At 42.1% G+C, this 17,205-nt stretch overlaps 1 protein-coding gene across 1 annotated transcript; it reads left to right on the top strand.

Annotated features, from left to right (window-relative positions):
• Positions 1-60: 60 nt before the first annotated feature.
• On the top strand, positions 61-16,158 carry LOC137416159 (14-3-3 protein epsilon). The gene is made up of 6 exons (XM_068101686.2): positions 61-301; positions 5,121-5,314; positions 5,644-5,750; positions 13,943-14,149; positions 14,331-14,467; positions 14,996-16,158. The coding sequence occupies exons 1-6, from the start codon at positions 238-240 to the stop codon at positions 15,052-15,054; spliced, it is 768 nt and encodes a 255-aa protein (XP_067957787.1). The 5' UTR covers positions 61-237; the 3' UTR covers positions 15,055-16,158.
• Positions 16,159-17,205: the final 1,047 nt, after the last annotated feature.

Here is a 17,205-nt window from a genome sequence, read left to right as displayed (position 1 = left end):
AGTTAGTCCTCAGTGATTGGAGGGTTTCTCCGTCGGCGATTAACAACACCCGCTGCTATTGGGTAAAATGTGCACTGCGGGGGTGGATGAGTAAGACGAGCACTGATTGGGCGTACGTGGGAGATCTATCGGCAGCCATCTTGTGCGTTTTTTGGTGCTCTTCCGTCTGCCTTTGGCTCTCGCCGTCCATCGGTTCAGCCCGTTCTGCTCTCCCTCCCGTCATCGTCGTAACCCTCCATGGCGGATAAGGAGGATCAAATCTTTCAAGCCAAACTGGCTGAACAGGCTGAACGCTATGATGGTGAGATTTTTTTTTTTTTTTTTCCGTCTGGGCGCCGCCCGCCTCACCCTGAGTAACATGGCGACGTCTTGGCTCATTCATGGCGTCTGAGGAAGATGCTAAATTAATCCTTCATGTTTTGGGTGCATAGAGACGTAATTATATGGATTCGGCGCAAATAGCGTTTGGAATCGTGAATGGGGTCGGTGAGGGTGATAGTCTTAGAATAGATTGATCTTGTCCCAATGTGAAATATATAAATATATAATGAGAAATTTTATTGGATTCGTTCTACTTCTGTCTATTTTGTCCTTGTACGTCATGATTGTGTAGTTAATGTGGTGACGCGTCAACTAGACTAATCTTTGGGTTATATATTTATTTTGGCGCTCGAATTACCGGCACATTAGGTGGTGGCTCCATCCGGAAGTCTCACCATGCTGACACCCCATAGTACCTGGCTCGGCCCTACCTGGTTACCTGCGCTCGGCACGAGGTGCCCGTCGGCCGTGTCAGTACCGGCTTGGTGGGATTATTTATATATATATATATATTATGTATCGATGACTTCCCGTCGTCATTGTGTTAAAAATCTGATTGATTGGGTGAGTGAAATTGTGCCATGCAGCTCTTTTATGAATACTCGATGTAAATTAAAAAAAAAAAAAAAGGGTTTCCTTGTGGTCGTGGAATTGCTTACCTGGAACTGGAAGATGTGAATCGCCTGTATTTTCTCACACCAGGATTCCAAATTACAGCTTGGTGGTTGCGTTCCTCCAAATTGGATTATTCGTTATTGGAGGTTAGGAGGTGGGAGGGGTTAAAAAGGAGGGTGGTTCTCTGCTTATTGATGTAAAAGGCAGTCTTTGGCGGTGTGTGGGCTGCATCCTCTCTGCAGATTCTCTGTGACGTTGCTCTCGTTTCCGTGAAGTGGGCGGAGTTAGCTCGACGTGTCTTGGTGTGGTGGAGTGGCCACACCCTTTACCCTCTGGGGTTTTTTGTTGTAATTTTTTTTTCACTTTTCTAAGTTACAAGGTTCTACCTGGATTGCTGAGAAAATAAATTATTTTATTGTGATAGTGCTCATTTGCTTTAAAAACGTGCCCACTTGCATATTTATTTGGGAGTTTCCTTTGCAAGTTTTGATTTGCCCACCATGTGTTCCCATTGGGAGCTCGGTGTGTTTAAATTGGGTCAGTACTGCTGTGTTTGGCAACACACTGGCTTTGACCACATGGTAAAAGCTCTGGTATGTCTGATAATTTTAGAGGTGGGATGAGTTAATTTTTCCTAATTGCAACAATCTCCCTGCCTTTCTGCGTCAGCTTTTTAAATGCACATATTAATTTCCAAATACTGAAAGAAGCTATTTGGTTTTGTTGAAGTTTTGTGGTTATGGTGTGGAGGAGCTAGAACAGAATGGATCAGAACTGAGGATGGAGGGCGGGGACACCAACAGGGTTGAAAGACTATAGAGGGAGACAATTTGTGATGTGCGGAGGACCTGGGTTGAACAAGATCGAGATGGGCACAAACTCTCAATCACAGAAGTGGAATGAAAATCCTGATAGAGGGGAGCTTGGGGAGGGTTAAATAGGGGTAGAGAAGATCATCCATGGTTATGCATCGGGTTGACCTGCGATGGTGGTGAACAGCTGTCATCGATGGAATAAGGAGACTGAAGAAGTTGGTTGAAATATTTGATATTGAGTTGCCTTGTTTTGCCTTTCTATACAATTTTAAAATGTATAAAGGTTTATAGTTTCTTCTTTGGGGGAGAAGGAATGGGGTTTGTGTTACTGCTACCTAATGTCATGTCTGGGCAGGGTACTGCCCACAGCTTACCCGGCCACTTGTTGGGTGTGGCTCTGCCATCCCTTCATGCTCAGACTTGAGAGATTTGTGCTACCATTTGCTATCTGTTGGACATTAGTTTTTCTAGTTGCTGGTATGTAGTGAGGTCCTTGTTTCCATGTGCTATGCCATTGGAAAAATATGTCAGTCACTTGAAATGGGTGTGGTGAGGAGCAGGGAATGGGTGGGGGCATTTGTCTAAAAGTGCCAAGGCTGGATGCGTCATGCGCTGCTCTTCCATCCAGCTCTAAGTTAAAACTTGTACACCTTTAATGTGTAATGTGGGCAGAGGCATATTGGTCGACAGAGTGCCGTTCTAGAGGGGGTAGAGGGCATTGCAGTGTAGGATTAGAGCTTGCCTCTAAGGTTATTGTGTTGGATTGGGTGTTGGCTTTTCACATTACGTGTAAATGATCGAATAGCCCAATGGAAGCATATTTGCATCAAGTTGCTCCTCGATTTTCGTTTGGAATTCCCTTTTTTTAGGGTGAGGGGGTATTGATTAACCAGCAGATTAGGTGCATTTGAATGTCATTTTTGTCATAATTGAAACCTTGGACTAAAAAAAAAAAAGAAAAAAAAAAAGGTGTTAAGTAAACTTGTGTCGTTTACCCCCACCTCCAACCCCCTCCCCAATTAAGTTTTCAGGGCCAGCAACAAGATCGCTGTCCAAAGGCACAAGGGAATTGTTACGTGGGTTGGAAACTGCATCTGGCAAAGGGCCATTTGTGCTCATTTTCATTTCATGCTTGGAGAGGAGGTAGAGGGTACTTTTTTGACTCGTCCTTTTGTCTGCACAATTTGTTCTACCTTTTTGTTTAGGTATGGTAGAGGAGTTTTTTTTTTTTTGTTTTTTTTTGTTTTTTTTTGTAACATAAAATTCCTCCACCCACGAAGTCGCCAAAGGCATTATATTTTCGGCTTGTCCGTCCGTGATAGGTTATTGTTGCCGCAATAACTTGAGTGGCTGAAGGTATCCAAGTCAAACTTGGTACAAGTATGTATAATGTAAAGATGAACTGATTACATTATGGGGTCCAGAGGTCATGTTAGGTAAAAATCCTGTTACCGTGATAACTTGTGAACCAGCAATGGGATTTTGACCAAAGTTGGTGCAAGTATATATTATGATGCAAAAATGAACTGATTAGATTTTGGGGTGAAGAGGTCAAAGGTCAGAGGTCATGTTAAGTAAAAAATATTTTGTTACTGCGATAACAAGAACGGCTGTAGGGATCCAAATCAAACTTGGTCCAAGTATGTATAATGTAATGTGGGCAGAGGCATATTGGTCGACAGAGTGCCGTTATAGTTATTTAATTATACCCTCCAGCAAAGGTGGCTGGAAGTATATATATATATATATATTTTTTTTTGTATACTGAATCGAGGCTCGTGAAAGAGCTAACATTTACTTCACAAACAAATCAACCAGACAAACAAAATATATAAAAAGAGGGAGCGGAAGACAAGATGGGGAGAGAAGGGGAAGCACACAAACACAACATTTGAGAGCAGGGAGATGTGTGGAAGGGAGAGGGCTTGGGGGGAGGAGGTGTGGGAAAGGGGGGGGGGGGGGGGGAGAAGTATAAAACACAAGGACACCAAGGACTTCCAGGACAGAAGTTGGTATTTCAAAAAAGTGGAATTGGGGTGAAATTAGCGGGGGTAGAAAAGATCAATGCTTTGGATGGGGCAAGATAAGAGATGGTGGTGAACAGCTGTTTTAAAGACCTGGAGGGTGGAGTGGGATTGAAGAGAGTGAGGGAGTTTGTTCCAGAGGTGGGAGAAAAGAGGAGTGAAGGTGAGCAGAGAGTCTTGATTTTGGCAGTTTGACCATAAGAGGGTTGCAGGCAGATCTTGTGCGACCTGTAGGAATATTTGGGGGACAGAGCCCAGAGAGAGCTGGGGGGGCAAAGCCAGAGAGGAGTCGGTAGAAGACGGAAAGACCACCAACCTGCCTGCGGTGAGTGAGTGAGAGGCCCTTGTTCTCACCCCTGTCTGTTTGTCTATGAGCAGTATATCTCAAAGTTGTGGCTGGATTCGGCCAAAAGCTTGTGGGCAGGTTGGTTTGTGAAAAGAATGAATTGGATTTTGATGAACATCCGGATATGAAAAATTTTAAGCGATTCTTCACAATTTAGAGATGGGACAAAAACAATATATAGCATGATCTTTCAAAAGGTTGTGGATGAGTTTGGTAGTTCACAAGAACAAGCCGATTAGATTATGGTTAAGGTGCAGATGCAGATCCGGCCTATCCGTGGGTTACAAAATGTAAACTGTTCAGCCTGGTGGAGTTATGCTCTCTACCAAGTTCCATTGTAGTTTATGCCTAACTTATTGATGACTGCCAGTTTTAGCTGTTTTATGGTTATATTGGCATTTTGGATAAGGGGTTGGCAGGGTGGCCAAGAAGTACTCACGCTCGCCTCTAAGCTATCTAGCCTGGGTTGGAATCTCATCTTGATGTTTCACAATCACGGTGATTCATCAATGTTTCTGCCGTCCCTCGGATGGACGTTAGACTGGGCACCCAGTCTGCTGGAATTCGTTTGTGGCCGTTAAAGATCCCACGGTATCCTTCATGAAAAGTAGGTGAGCTATCACTGGCATCATGGCCAAATTCCGAAATTTGTGGACTAACCTAAGTCGAAAGTCGGTCCTGGCCAGCCGGTTCGTGAAAGACTTGGGCAAAGCTTTCCCCGGCCAAGCCCAATTGATGTGTGAATAATTGTGGCTGTTAAAGATTATTGGCACTTTTGATAATGCATTGATCTGATCAAAATGTGGTTTGCCAATAAGTCAAACTGACATCTGTTAGATGTGGGATTGATTTGAAATTCCATGTATTGTTGCTTACTTGATCCCAGGTTTGAAATATTTGTTTTCAAAAATTGCAAGGTTGACCTGCACAGTCATGTTTTTTTAATGTTGTTTATTTTTTTTTGTAAAACCTTTACAATTCCACATGTTGTCTTGGCAGAAATGGTGCAATTGATGAAAAAGGTGGCTGCCAGAGATGAAGAGCTGTCGGTGGAAGAAAGGAACCTGCTTTCGGTGGCCTACAAAAATGTGATTGGGTCCCGTCGTGCTTCCTGGCGCATTATAAGCTCGATCGAACATAAGGAACCCCACAGTGAAGACAAGATCGAATTAATCCGCAATTATCGTTGCACGGTAAAAAAAAAAAAAAAAAAAATTTCTACATGGGGAGGGGGGGGGGGGGCAAATATTTACTTAAGTGAGCCATTTAGATTGTGTATTTAGGAATATTAATTTTTGACTGTCTCCACTGCTCTCTCCCTGCCAGCTTTGATTTATAGGAATCCTGTGCCACTCTCTTTTTGTTTAGGAGCTTGTACACATTTTGCTCCTATGGTTAAGCCACCAGTTGGGATATTGCAATCTTGTGTGATCTTTGGTGTGAAATATTTCTTTATAACCTCTTGCATATATTGCAGTAATCTGATAATCATTTAACATTTGTATCGTGTTTTATGATGCAGGTGGAGGATGAGCTCCGTGAGATCTGCACTGACATTCTCGATGTCCTGGACAAACATTTGATTGCCAACGCAAAGAGTGAAGAGTCCAAGGTGTTCTACTTTAAAATGTAAGCATTTCAATCTGAGGTTAATAGCTTTGGTGAAACACTAACTTGGGTGAAACTCCTTCCGTATAGCACGTATTTTTGTAACGACCCACACGGAGGTTTCAGTATTTTTGTTGTCTGAAAAGCATGCTGCGATTTTTGGGAATTGATGTGCTATTCCGATATGCTTATTTGTTTCTGTCCGGATAGGGGGCAATGCTAATGCATCATGACCACGATTATGTGAGTTACTCCCATAGTAATTTTAATGAGGTATTGTTCATTCCACCAGTCTTTTTAGAGAATTTCCACCAGTCTCTTTAGAAAGAGAACCAATTTAACCTCCGCTGTGGATTTGCCATAAAGCTGCGCCGAAATACTCATTCTGCAATAACCGGTCACAGCACCAAATGTGTTCTTGCAGATTAACAATTGATTATAAATAGGCACAGGGGATGATAAAAGGAAAATCCCACGATGACAGACGTGAAAACCGGCAGATAAATAAAGTACACTCGCGATCCGATAACGAGTCAAGAATCCACCAAGTAAATAAATGAGTGGAACAGTATCCAGAGGCAGTGAATGCTCTGGTTTACACTGGAGCAAGGGTGATTGCAAGACCTCCATTAGATGATGAGGATGGTGTGTGTCGTGTCGTGTCGTGTTATAATTATTATTTTTGTGGAGTTGTATTGGAGATTTCTAATTTGCAATGTGATGCACCAAAATGAACGTCATGATCTCCTAAGTTGATTAGGATAATTAATTACGAAGAATCCAGAAGAATTCCCATGTTTTAAATGCATGCCCTGTTAAGGTGTATAGAGTAGCTCAATAGGTCCTTCCATGGCATAGCATTGAATGAATGAATGAATGATCGTTTTAAGGCCATTTTTCCCCGCTAGAGCGGCGGTTAGCCTTGCGGGCCCCATGACAATCATGGTTCCCTGTTTGAGGCAATGTTTTTATGGCCGGATGCCCTTCCTGACGCCAACCCTTGGTCACGCTCTTACGATGCACAGGGATACGGTGTACCTATTCTGAATCCGGGTACACCGTGATCATTCATCCCAGCAAGCTGGTACTCAATTTGCCGACCTCGGAAGGATGGCAGGCTGAGTCAACCCCCCTGGTGTTAATTCGGCGATCGACCGGGATTCGAACCCAGGATCCTAGGATCCCAAGCCGGCACCCTAACCGCTAAGCCAACACCAGGTTCAACACAATGGCATAGCATTCTAATTGCAAAATAAATAACAAAAACGATGGTGACATTCTAACAAAGCGAATATTAATTAACGCCAATAATATTAACGACAATAATAGGAGTATCATTTGGTAATAATAATAACGAATGTATAATCCCAGTCCTGGTCCAAGCACATGTAGGCTTGGTGAAAGGCAAGTTAATGCTCAAACAATACAGCAGGCAGGTATGCGACAAGCACGTGAAGACCAATGCTAATTTGGTCTGATGGACCAACGGGCCACATGTATCGAAAATCCTGGAAAGGTATGTGGTATTCAGTATTTTCTTTTACAATAATAAAATACTATACTTATGGAAACTAATCTTCCCAGCAATTAATATTCAGGTGAAATTGAAAAAATTTCCCCCAGACATCACTTTTACTTGCTTAGTTTTTACAGCATAGCCCGTAGAGCAAAGCCATCTGGAACTATGTATGTATGTACGTCCCTCACAAACGTACACCAATCAGAGCTGAGGATCTGGTCACATGATGGGTTATGTGATTTACGTGTGCGATGTCATTTATGTCACTTACGTATGACGGCTGACTCCACACCACCATTTTGATTTCAATGCCATTCAGGCCGAACATATTGTCGGACCTGTCATATATCACAATCGCCATGCTCTACCTTTCCTTTTTTTCATTCGTAATACAGTAGTATAGTTTTGTAATAATAATAACATTAATTATATAGCAAATATAATTGTAACACTGCAATCCCTTTGTCTTGACTGCAAAGTTCCTGGATTGCAGCAGTGTATGGTTGATTCATTGTTGACTTGAAACATGTAGAATAAACCAGCGCTTCGATGCAATCTCCACTTCCATGGTGACAGACAGCTTAGAGACTTACCATACTTTAAAAAAAATAATTCATACTTGCATTATTTGATAACTGGTATCCACCAGGACTCCACCAGGTCATACTATCCTCTTCAACTAAAGTATCAAACAAGCCCGGCTATGCCGTTGAGACTTTCGGTCTTGTTTTGTTACAATTTGGGCAAGATCACCCCCAAATGCATATTTTGGCATGGGAGAGCATGTGCCCAGACCCCCTTCGTCATTTTCCTTTTTTTAAACTTCTGCAGTTTCACTCATGCACTTAGACGCACACTTCATTTAAAGCACATTGATCATTTGGTGCATTGCTCGATGCTGGAAGGACCATATGGGAGAGTTTTTGTTTAAAAAATGAGACCGTTTGGTTTTTCCACTTTTAAGAAAACATGTTTTTTGCCAAGTTTCTCTAATGTATTTGAACGTCATGAACAATGTATTGCTCCCAGGAATATTGGATTGCATTCTGTAATTCTGCAGAGTGGCTTGCATTTTTGGATGCAAGTGGGGGTGGAGGAGGCAAAGTGGTTGTTAACCTACATCACCTTCTTTAACATGTTCCATTAGTTATTGTTTATCATTTGTGTCCTTTATGACATCCTTAAAAAGCAGTAAGTTTCCTGTTTGGAATGATTTTCAATTTTGTTTGACTCCCACACAGGCAGACAGTAACAAAAGTATCTCGCTCTTCTCTGTGCATGTGCAATCGGGATTAATTCAGAGCCAAAGTACTGATAAACTGTCTGTTCATGTTCTGATTCGTGTTCAAAATATAACATTCAATTTAAATCAAGTTGTTCCTTGTTTTGTTTTTGTTTTTACTAAGTTTTGAAGTGTTTCATCTTTTCCTTTTTGTATTTTTATTTATTAAAAATATATATACTTTTTTTTTCTGTCTTTGACATAATTTTTGTTGTTGTTAATTCATGCATGTTTGGATGCATATTAAAACTGAGTTTGTAGCATTTTTGGCAGACTGCTGGATGCTTTCATTTGGACAAATACTGTCAGACACACATTTGCAGGGGATACGTTCCTGGAAAATGACGTGAATGTCGAATCCGCGAATGTAGGGGCGTTGTTTCAATGGGATGGGAAAAGGGCGATAGGTTCCTGGCGGTTCCTGATTCATAGGGGGAATTTTTAAAAAAGCTTATAAAAAAAATTTTTGACTGCGAATGCATTTGATTCGTTTCATTAAAAAAAAATTGCTTACAAACAAGAAAACCGACACAAGATAGTTTCCAATAAACACAACTTTTCAAATTATGATGATTATGAAGAATTTAAATGCAGTGGACTCTAACTTCTCTCAAGACGACGCAGGTGAGGTCGCTGATGAGTCATGCACCGAATAGGCTATGAGCCAAGGGGGTTGGTCGGTACCATACAGATGGAGTAAGGCTCATTGTGATTTTTAGCAAGATATATGTCCCTAGATATGAAAAAAAAGTGATAGCAGTGTATAACTCTCGGCCATCTCTGTGTTATCACCCGAAATATTATTATAGGCTATGAGCCAAGGGGGTTGGTCGGTACCATACAGATGGAGTAAGGCTCATTGTGATTTTTAGCAAGATATATGTCCCTAGATATGAAAAAAAAGTGATAGCAGTGTATAACTCTCGGCCATCTCTGTGTTATCACCCGAAATATTATTATACGCCTGCTTCGCTTCGCCAAAAAATGTGATATTTGCTAAAATTGGAATAAATATGTTTTTAAGGACCACAGAGTGCCAATAATTTGCATACTGGATGCCAACTAATATAGTAATAGAAATATAGAACATTTGTGGGGGTTATTTATCAAAATATTGATTATAATGACAAAAAATATGTTAAATTTAGTGAAAAAGTGGTCGAAATCGCTTCGAGTTCAGAATTCACATTGTACATTTTTGTCAATATTTCAAAAATGAAAACTCCCAGAGTAACATTTGACCCCTCAAAATCTTCGCAAGGAACCACTGCATTGGAATATATCATTACTTTGTAATATGGTGGTTGTTTGGGGCACATATTTTGGCAAAGTTCAAAATATGTTCAACCATACCCCCTAATTTTGATATTTTGGAACGAAACATAGCTTTTGAACATTTTAGGTTTATTCGTCTACTACCTTTGGTATCTCAGTGTAATTTTTGGTATTAGCTAGTATCCTAAAGTAGGTTTGTAACATCAGCTACATTATATTTCACAATGCATGCAAACTTGCTCCACACTCTAGGTTTATCATGATCTCTCAAACAAATACGATCTCGATCTCGATCTCGGCACTCTGTGGTCCTTAAAAACATATTTATTCCAATTTTAGCAAATATCACATTTTTTGGCAGAGCGAAGCAGGCGTATAATAATATTTCGGGTGATAACACAGATGGCCGAGAATTATACACTATCACTTTTTTTTCATATCTAGGGACATATATCTTGCTAAAAATCACAATGAGCCTTACTCCATCTGTATGGTACCGACCGGTCAATTTGGGGGGGTCTGGCTCATAGCCTAGAAGGGGATGCAGGAGAGACAGGAAAGGGTGCTGATTCTCATGAGGAGGAACCAGGGCAGGGGAAAAAATAAATAAATAATAGTGTGGTTGAGATCTGCCTGCCTGGCTGTGGCAGGTATCCATTCTCATCTGAGTTAAGCAGGGGACGTTTTGGCTGCTTCGTAGTCAGCAGAGGCATGCCCGCCTGACAGTTTGACGTTGCGGAGACTGTGCCACTTCTTGAAGCGGTCAAACCATCCCCTGCTCGCTTGGAATGGATTAGGGCCACCCGTACCCCACATTGCCTAGTGCATCACTAGTAGTCACACACGCATCACTCATGCCCAGACCTGCAATGTTTGATCGATGAGCAGAGTGAGAGGCAAAACGCAGGTCAAGGCAGCAGGACAAGAAGAATGATTGAGATCCAGGACATGCTGGATGGACATTAGTCATGTGGGAACTGTGGGTACCTGTGTGTGTTCGGGGGTTGGGGGTGAGTATTCTGCCCATTGTTTATGGGGGATGTTGGGGGGTGATAATGTCTTGCGCAGTAGGTGGTAGATCCTGTGAAGAGGTGACCGCAGGTTCGTCTGTTTTATAGATATTGTGCTATGTATACATCGTTTTTGGCCCCATTTTCTCAATGGAGAAGAATCGCTTAAAATTCTCGGATCCAGATCTTCAAATCGCATCCATTCTTCCTTGTCACACACCCAACCTGTCCACCAAGTTTCGTCCGAATCTGTCCATAACTTTTTTGTGTCCTGCTCAGGCAAACAGACAGGGTTGAAAACATAGGCTCCGTCCACCTTTGGTGGCAGAGGTAGTAAATGTACAATTTCATCATAAGAGCAGGTCTACAAGAGTTCTGTGGTGGTTGTTGTTGTTGCTGTTGGTAGTAGATTTTTCAAATGTGCACCCATTGGTGAGACGGCTGCTGGACCCCGCCCACATTTGTCGCTTGACTACACCCACCATGACACCCAGACAAAATGGTATGGCCACCATCTTTGTTTTGTGGTGGGCCTAAGACATCAGGCCTGCAGGTAGGCCTCTGCTGATTATGCACTGCCTGGGTTTGTTGCGTCAGATCTCCATTGGCTTTGTTTGGGTCGAGTGTTGATTGGAACTGGGTGTCTTCAATTGTTATGTAATATCTTGGGAGGGGAGTGGGGGTGGGGAGGAGGAGGAGGAGGAGGAGGAGTAGGTGGGTGGGTGAGGGAGGGTGAAACTAGCCCCAGCTGTCTGTCTGACTCGTAATTGATATTGAATCAAACCATGAAGGCACTCAGAGATGATTTGTATAATACCTTCAACAGCAAAGAAGGTGGAGTTTTGTGTTGACAGAGGAGGCGAAAAATATATATTTAGTGTTGCAGGTTGTGACAACAGTGTACATTATTATTGTATATGTATGTGTATATATTGTCGTGACACCGGGGATTAAGATCCCCTAGCTGACGGATAGCCGCCGTAACGAGCTTTAACTCTGAGGCGTACTCCAAACCGTGGCGGAATTATCTTTGGTGCGCGCGGGAAGGCCCAAGCCTTATCTAATCGGGGACACACAGGGTTAATCCGAACCCACAAACAAACACGAGACAAGACGAGAAATGAAAGTCACAAATAATGATTTAATGAAAATAAATGTAGACAATAAAAATGTATGTGAGGTAAAAACTATTTCCTAACTTGAGACGTCTCATCTCAGACTCGTATACACACAAGGGGAAAACGAAAGTAAAAATAAATGATATTTCGTTTATTGCCGGGCGGCACTTAGCTTTGCGTCCCCAAATGGCTGGTAGTGCTTGCTGGTCGTCGAACCAGTCACCGCGTGGGAAGCGCACAAGATGGCGCGGAACCGCGGCCGTAGCTGGCTGCCGGCGTAAGGCAAGCAGGCAGGATCCCTTTGTTTCGCTCGTTGCCCCCTCCTTCTCCGCAGAGCACCACCGTCAACCAACACCTCCTCCTTCCACATTGCAAAAGTCAGAGAGAAGAGAAAGAAAGAGCAAGATGGCGAAACGCGTCTTTTTCCTTCAGCTCTCGAATGTTCGACCGCCGACGTCATACTCTGTCCAATCACCGAGCTCTACTCGATTATCCCATCGTGCCTCCACCAGTCACGAAGGCTGAGGCGTCGCCTCTCTGTCATGGGTCGTCGGGAGGGGGGAGGGGGGTAGTGGAGTGGAGTCTAATCTCTCTCCCAATGTTCGCATGCCGTCGAAGGCTGTGAGGCAGGGCTTGACTGGCATGATCGGCAAATGTGCTGGGTGTTAGCTCTGGCGGTGTTGAGTGAATGGAGACATTTGTTATAGTTGTTGTTTGGTGGTCTTTTTAATTGTAATAAAGAATGAGGGAAGATCACAAGGGCAAATTGCACACTGGGGAATTAATCTTTAAGCCCTAGAATTGCTTTACACAAAGCCACGCTCCTTATGGCGACCTGCAAATGCTCTTACCCGGACAGACGGCCTACTTGGATACATCAATATTCCTCTACGTGACACTCGGAGCATTCTAATCGACACGATTCTATCTTGACTAAGGTATTTCATTGTTTACCCCCACAAATGTAACATAATGTATGTGTATGTAATATCCCAATTTACGTTGCCGCATTATTAATACGACTTCTCGATATTCATTGTTTTAAGAGCCATAACAGCCATTCATTGTTCTATTATTCTCATTGTTTATGAGAATAATAGATCGGTTATACTCACCCCCAATAATAGGTTATACTCACCCCAACCCCCGAACACATTGTTTTAAGAGCATTCATTGTTCTATTATTCTCAAGTGTAGAGTGATGCATTCAAAGTACACCGCTCCCATGCCAATTAAATAACATATCCTCCAGTGCACGACATTTCTGGGGGTGCCTTTGGCGCAAGCGATGCCGCCGTGCAGCACATGGAGACTGAATTGGGAGGGAGTGTTGCACAATAATTGATTAATTGCGTAATATAAAAGAAAGAAATAATAATCGTAAAATAATTAATTTCTTAATCAATTGGCTAATGACATAACTAAACCACCACTGCTTCATCCAAATCTGTAGCTTTTTCAAAATTGATTAATTAGATAATTAATAGAAAAAATTAAATAATTGATTGATTCATAAATAAATCAAAAATACCCTTTTACCTCTTTTTGAGGATTGGGATTGATACAAACTCTTGTTCTTTCACATGTCATGGCGCTTGCGCTCTGTTGGATGAATTTGTGCAGCATTAATGTAAAGATTGTAGAGCGGGTTGATTGGTTCATCAATATGCATATTTCCTGATGCATTCTTTATTTGTTGTTATGGAATCGTCATTTTTCTGGCTTGTCATAAAATATCAGTCAGAAAAGAAAAAAAAATCACCATGCTGTTTGAGATTTGAAGCGGGCTCCCTGCTCTTGCAGGGAAAATGGCCTTAAAATGCCTGTTGTTGTTGTTGTTGTTGTATGCTGTTTGAGAGGAAACAATTTTTATTGAATCTCTTGTAGTAGAAATTGACTGACTTTGGATTTTGAGTAAATTTGAATGTTCAGTTAGATTTGTCTCAGCATACATAAGCTTCCCTGTCAGCTGCTTCTGCATCAACTCTGGTACCTTTTCTCATTTGCAGGAAGGGTGATTACCACCGGTATCTTGCTGAGTTTGCGACTGGTAACCAGCGTAAGGAAGTTGCCGATAAGAGCCTCAAAGCATACGAGGATGCCAGCGATGTGGCCATGTCCGGTTTGCAGTCCACGCATCCGATTCGTCTCGGCCTGGCCCTCAACTTCTCCGTATTCTACTACGAGATCCTCAATACCCCTGAGCGCGCATGCGAGTGTGTTAACCAGCTCACTTTCCATCTTTTAATTTATTTATTTACTTCCTGTGGGTTTATGTCATTTTGAAAATGACTGTTTTAAAATGAGGAGTGCACTCTGTTCACATATTTTGTGGAGGGGTGTACTTGCATGGAAAAATTTGTTCGGTGGCCCACTTGCCGTTTCGCTTGTGCGTAGATTGGCAAAGAGGGCGTTCGACGATGCCATTTCCGAACTCGACACATTGAACGAAGATAGCTACAAGGACTCGACGCTTATCATGCAGCTGCTTAGAGACAACCTCACGCTCTGGACTTCAGACATGCAGGGGGACGGTATGTGTGGCCTGGTGGATCATATTTAAATTCTCATCTGTTTTATTTTTGTTTTATCTTTTTTTTGTTTGGAGACATGAGGCTTATGTCTATTTTCTCTGCTTCTTCCTTGTCCTTTAGAGAGATTGTTGTTGCCGTTTTTGTTTTGAGTAAAATGACTAAGTTATGCCATCATCTTGCTCCTATCCTCGTTTCCTGAAACCTTTTTTTTTTTCTGCAATAGAATACTAAAGGACTTCATTCCACTCTTCCCTTCTGTTCGTTCCTGTTGTAAGACTATTTCCTTTCTCCAGGAAATCTTTTGTTTGCCTTTGTTTTTCACACTTCTTACTTCTATGCGAAAACTCGCTTTCCTTTTTTTAATGCATCTTAAAAACGTTTGCATGTTTGGCTAAAATTTGCTGAGCACTTTGTCTTTGCCCTTGTATTTGTTTTATTTCGACACAACCCTATGTAAGAGATTGCTTCTGCAACCTTTCTTTCACCAAGTGATTGTTTATTTTTCATTTTGTTTGCTTCTTTGTGCAGGTGAGGGAGAGAATGCTGAAACCAAGGATATCTCCCAGAATGTACAAGAGAAAAATTGAGGGAAGGTTTCACTATCCCCAACCCTCTTCTCCCCTTTCCCCATCTTCTCCTTTCCCCTTCATCTACTGCAACTGCCCCATCTTCACCCATCTTCTGATTGGCTGCATATTTTGAGTTGATGTACTTGGGGAGTTTTGTGATTTGGGGAAGAAAGGCAGGAACGGGTTTGGGTTGGGTGATGGAGAGAAGTGGGTAAGGGGTTTCAGCGGTTGTCCTGCAATTAGCTTCATTGGTTAGCTGCAAAGCTGCTTTTGTGTTCAAACTGCTGGTTGGTGGCTTGTTTAATGGCTGTTGCATTGAACTGCTTTCAGTAATCTAGGATGGATTGTTGATGGTTTAACAGTGCTCAGTACAAAATAAGATTTTTAATTTTTTTTTTTTCCTATTTACTTTGGTACCAACACCTACTTGCTTTTTATTTTATTTTCTTCTTCCCTCCCTCAAGCAAATTGTTGCATTTGCCTGTCGTCCTAGAAGAATGTCAGCATTTGAATTTTTCTTGGAACTACTGAATTGTTTGGCACGGACACCTTTCCAATCTGTTGCCGATTTGCAAAACGGCGCAGTCTCGGTTTTATCACAGCATTGCTGCCCCCGCATGCCCAATATGACTCAAATCTACAAATCTGATTGCTGGGTTAAAGTCAACAGACAGTTTTAGTGGCCGAATGCCTAGCTTTTGGTTTGTTTTGGGAAGATGTGGGGGTGGGGGATGATTGTGATTTCAAAAGGGAAACTGCGGTAAGATTTGGGGGTGGGGGTGCAGTGCTGTGATTTGGTTTTGTGGGATGTTTAGTATATTAGTGCATTGGATTACAAACTTCTACCTGATCAAAATGACATGCCCATATTTTAAAGTTGTGCTTATTTTTTTTTTGTTTAAATATGGCATCATGTAACCCTAATTTTTATAAATTAACCTTTTTTTATTTCCTGCAGTTTTGCCTTTGGATGCTTCCTCCTTCCCGTCCCTTTTTCTCCCTACCTTGGTATTTGTACCGCTGTGACAACCGCGGTTAGACGTTGCTCAAGGCCAACAGCCTGTTTACTGGTGGTGGAATAAAAACATGACTCAAATAAACTTTGTGCACTCCCTAACCTTACCCACCTGCCTGGATTTCCTGTGCTGAACAAATAATTGATTTTTCTGCAGTACCACCAAGCGATTAGTAAAGGAATTGCGCATGCGGGGGTCCTTGCAGGTCCTTGCACATGCGCAAGTTTGGAGGTCAAGTTAGTTCGAAGCTGTCCATGTGCTCACGCTTTCGAAGTTAAGTAATTTTTTCACAATTGTGTTTTTGTCGTAACTGTATCTATCTTTCGGTGAGTGTACTTATGGTGTGTCTTTAGTCGGATTCTCGGTGTTGGTTTTTCATACCTGCGTACAAAATCGTCGGTTAATTCGTGTCGAGTATTCTGAGGCCTGGTAGGCTTCCGTGTCCAACCTTGAGGCTTTGTTTTTCTCTCAGCGGTTCGTCGATTCCGCTGCAATACTTTTGTTCCCTGTTTTTTGTCTGTCTTTCACCCCATACTTCCTTGTTTAAAATCTCAACTCAGGAAAAATATATATATATATATATTTTTTCCTTCTCTGCTCTTATTCGTTTATTCGTTGTTCTTATTTGTTCGTTTGTTCTTCGACCACCTTGTTCGTGATCACGTTGTTAAAAATGTTTAAACTTTCCCCTGAAGAACTGTATTCTGTCATATATTATAACACCTTTTTCTTCTTCTTCTATAAAAGGATGCTTTCGACTTGCTCACCAAATCTATTCATTCCAAAAAAAAATTCCATCTCTTACAGTTCCTCTTTTCTACATTCCCGAAACTCTCCTGCACTCCACCACTCCTTCAGCGTCCTCAAACATATTTTTGACTCGAAGGTCTCAAGAAACTCGTTTTGCAATAAATGTTCGTTTCCCATTAATCGTACACTTTTCAAAATCCAATCTCACCCCTCCCCTCCAAATCTTCCCCATCACCCCTTCACTCCAAAACTTCCCCATCATCCCTCCCCTCCAAAACTTCCCCATCACCCCTCCCCTCCAAATCTACCCCCTTGCCCCTCCCCTCCAAATATTCCCCATCACCCATCTCTTTCAAATATTCCCCCTTGCCCCTCCCCTCCAAATCTTCCCCATCAACCATCC

This window comes from Myxine glutinosa, chromosome 6, assembly GCF_964187855.1.
Source record: "Myxine glutinosa chromosome 6, kmMyxGlut1.1, whole genome shotgun sequence".
NCBI classification, from domain to species: domain Eukaryota; kingdom Metazoa; phylum Chordata; class Myxini; order Myxiniformes; family Myxinidae; genus Myxine; species Myxine glutinosa.
Note: the sequence above shows the minus strand (reverse complement) of the source record. Positions and strands in the feature narration are given on the sequence as shown.

Coding starts and splice junctions, on each gene's coding strand:
- LOC137416159 (XM_068101686.2), top strand. CDS start 238: ATGGCGGATAAGGAGGATCAAATCTTTCAAGCCAAACTGGCTGAACAG. Junction 5,315..5,643: donor TCCGCAATTATCGTTGCACG/GTAAAAAAAAAA, acceptor TTTATGATGCAG/GTGGAGGATGAGCTCCGTGA. Junction 5,751..13,942: donor AAGGTGTTCTACTTTAAAAT/GTAAGCATTTCA, acceptor TCTCATTTGCAG/GAAGGGTGATTACCACCGGT.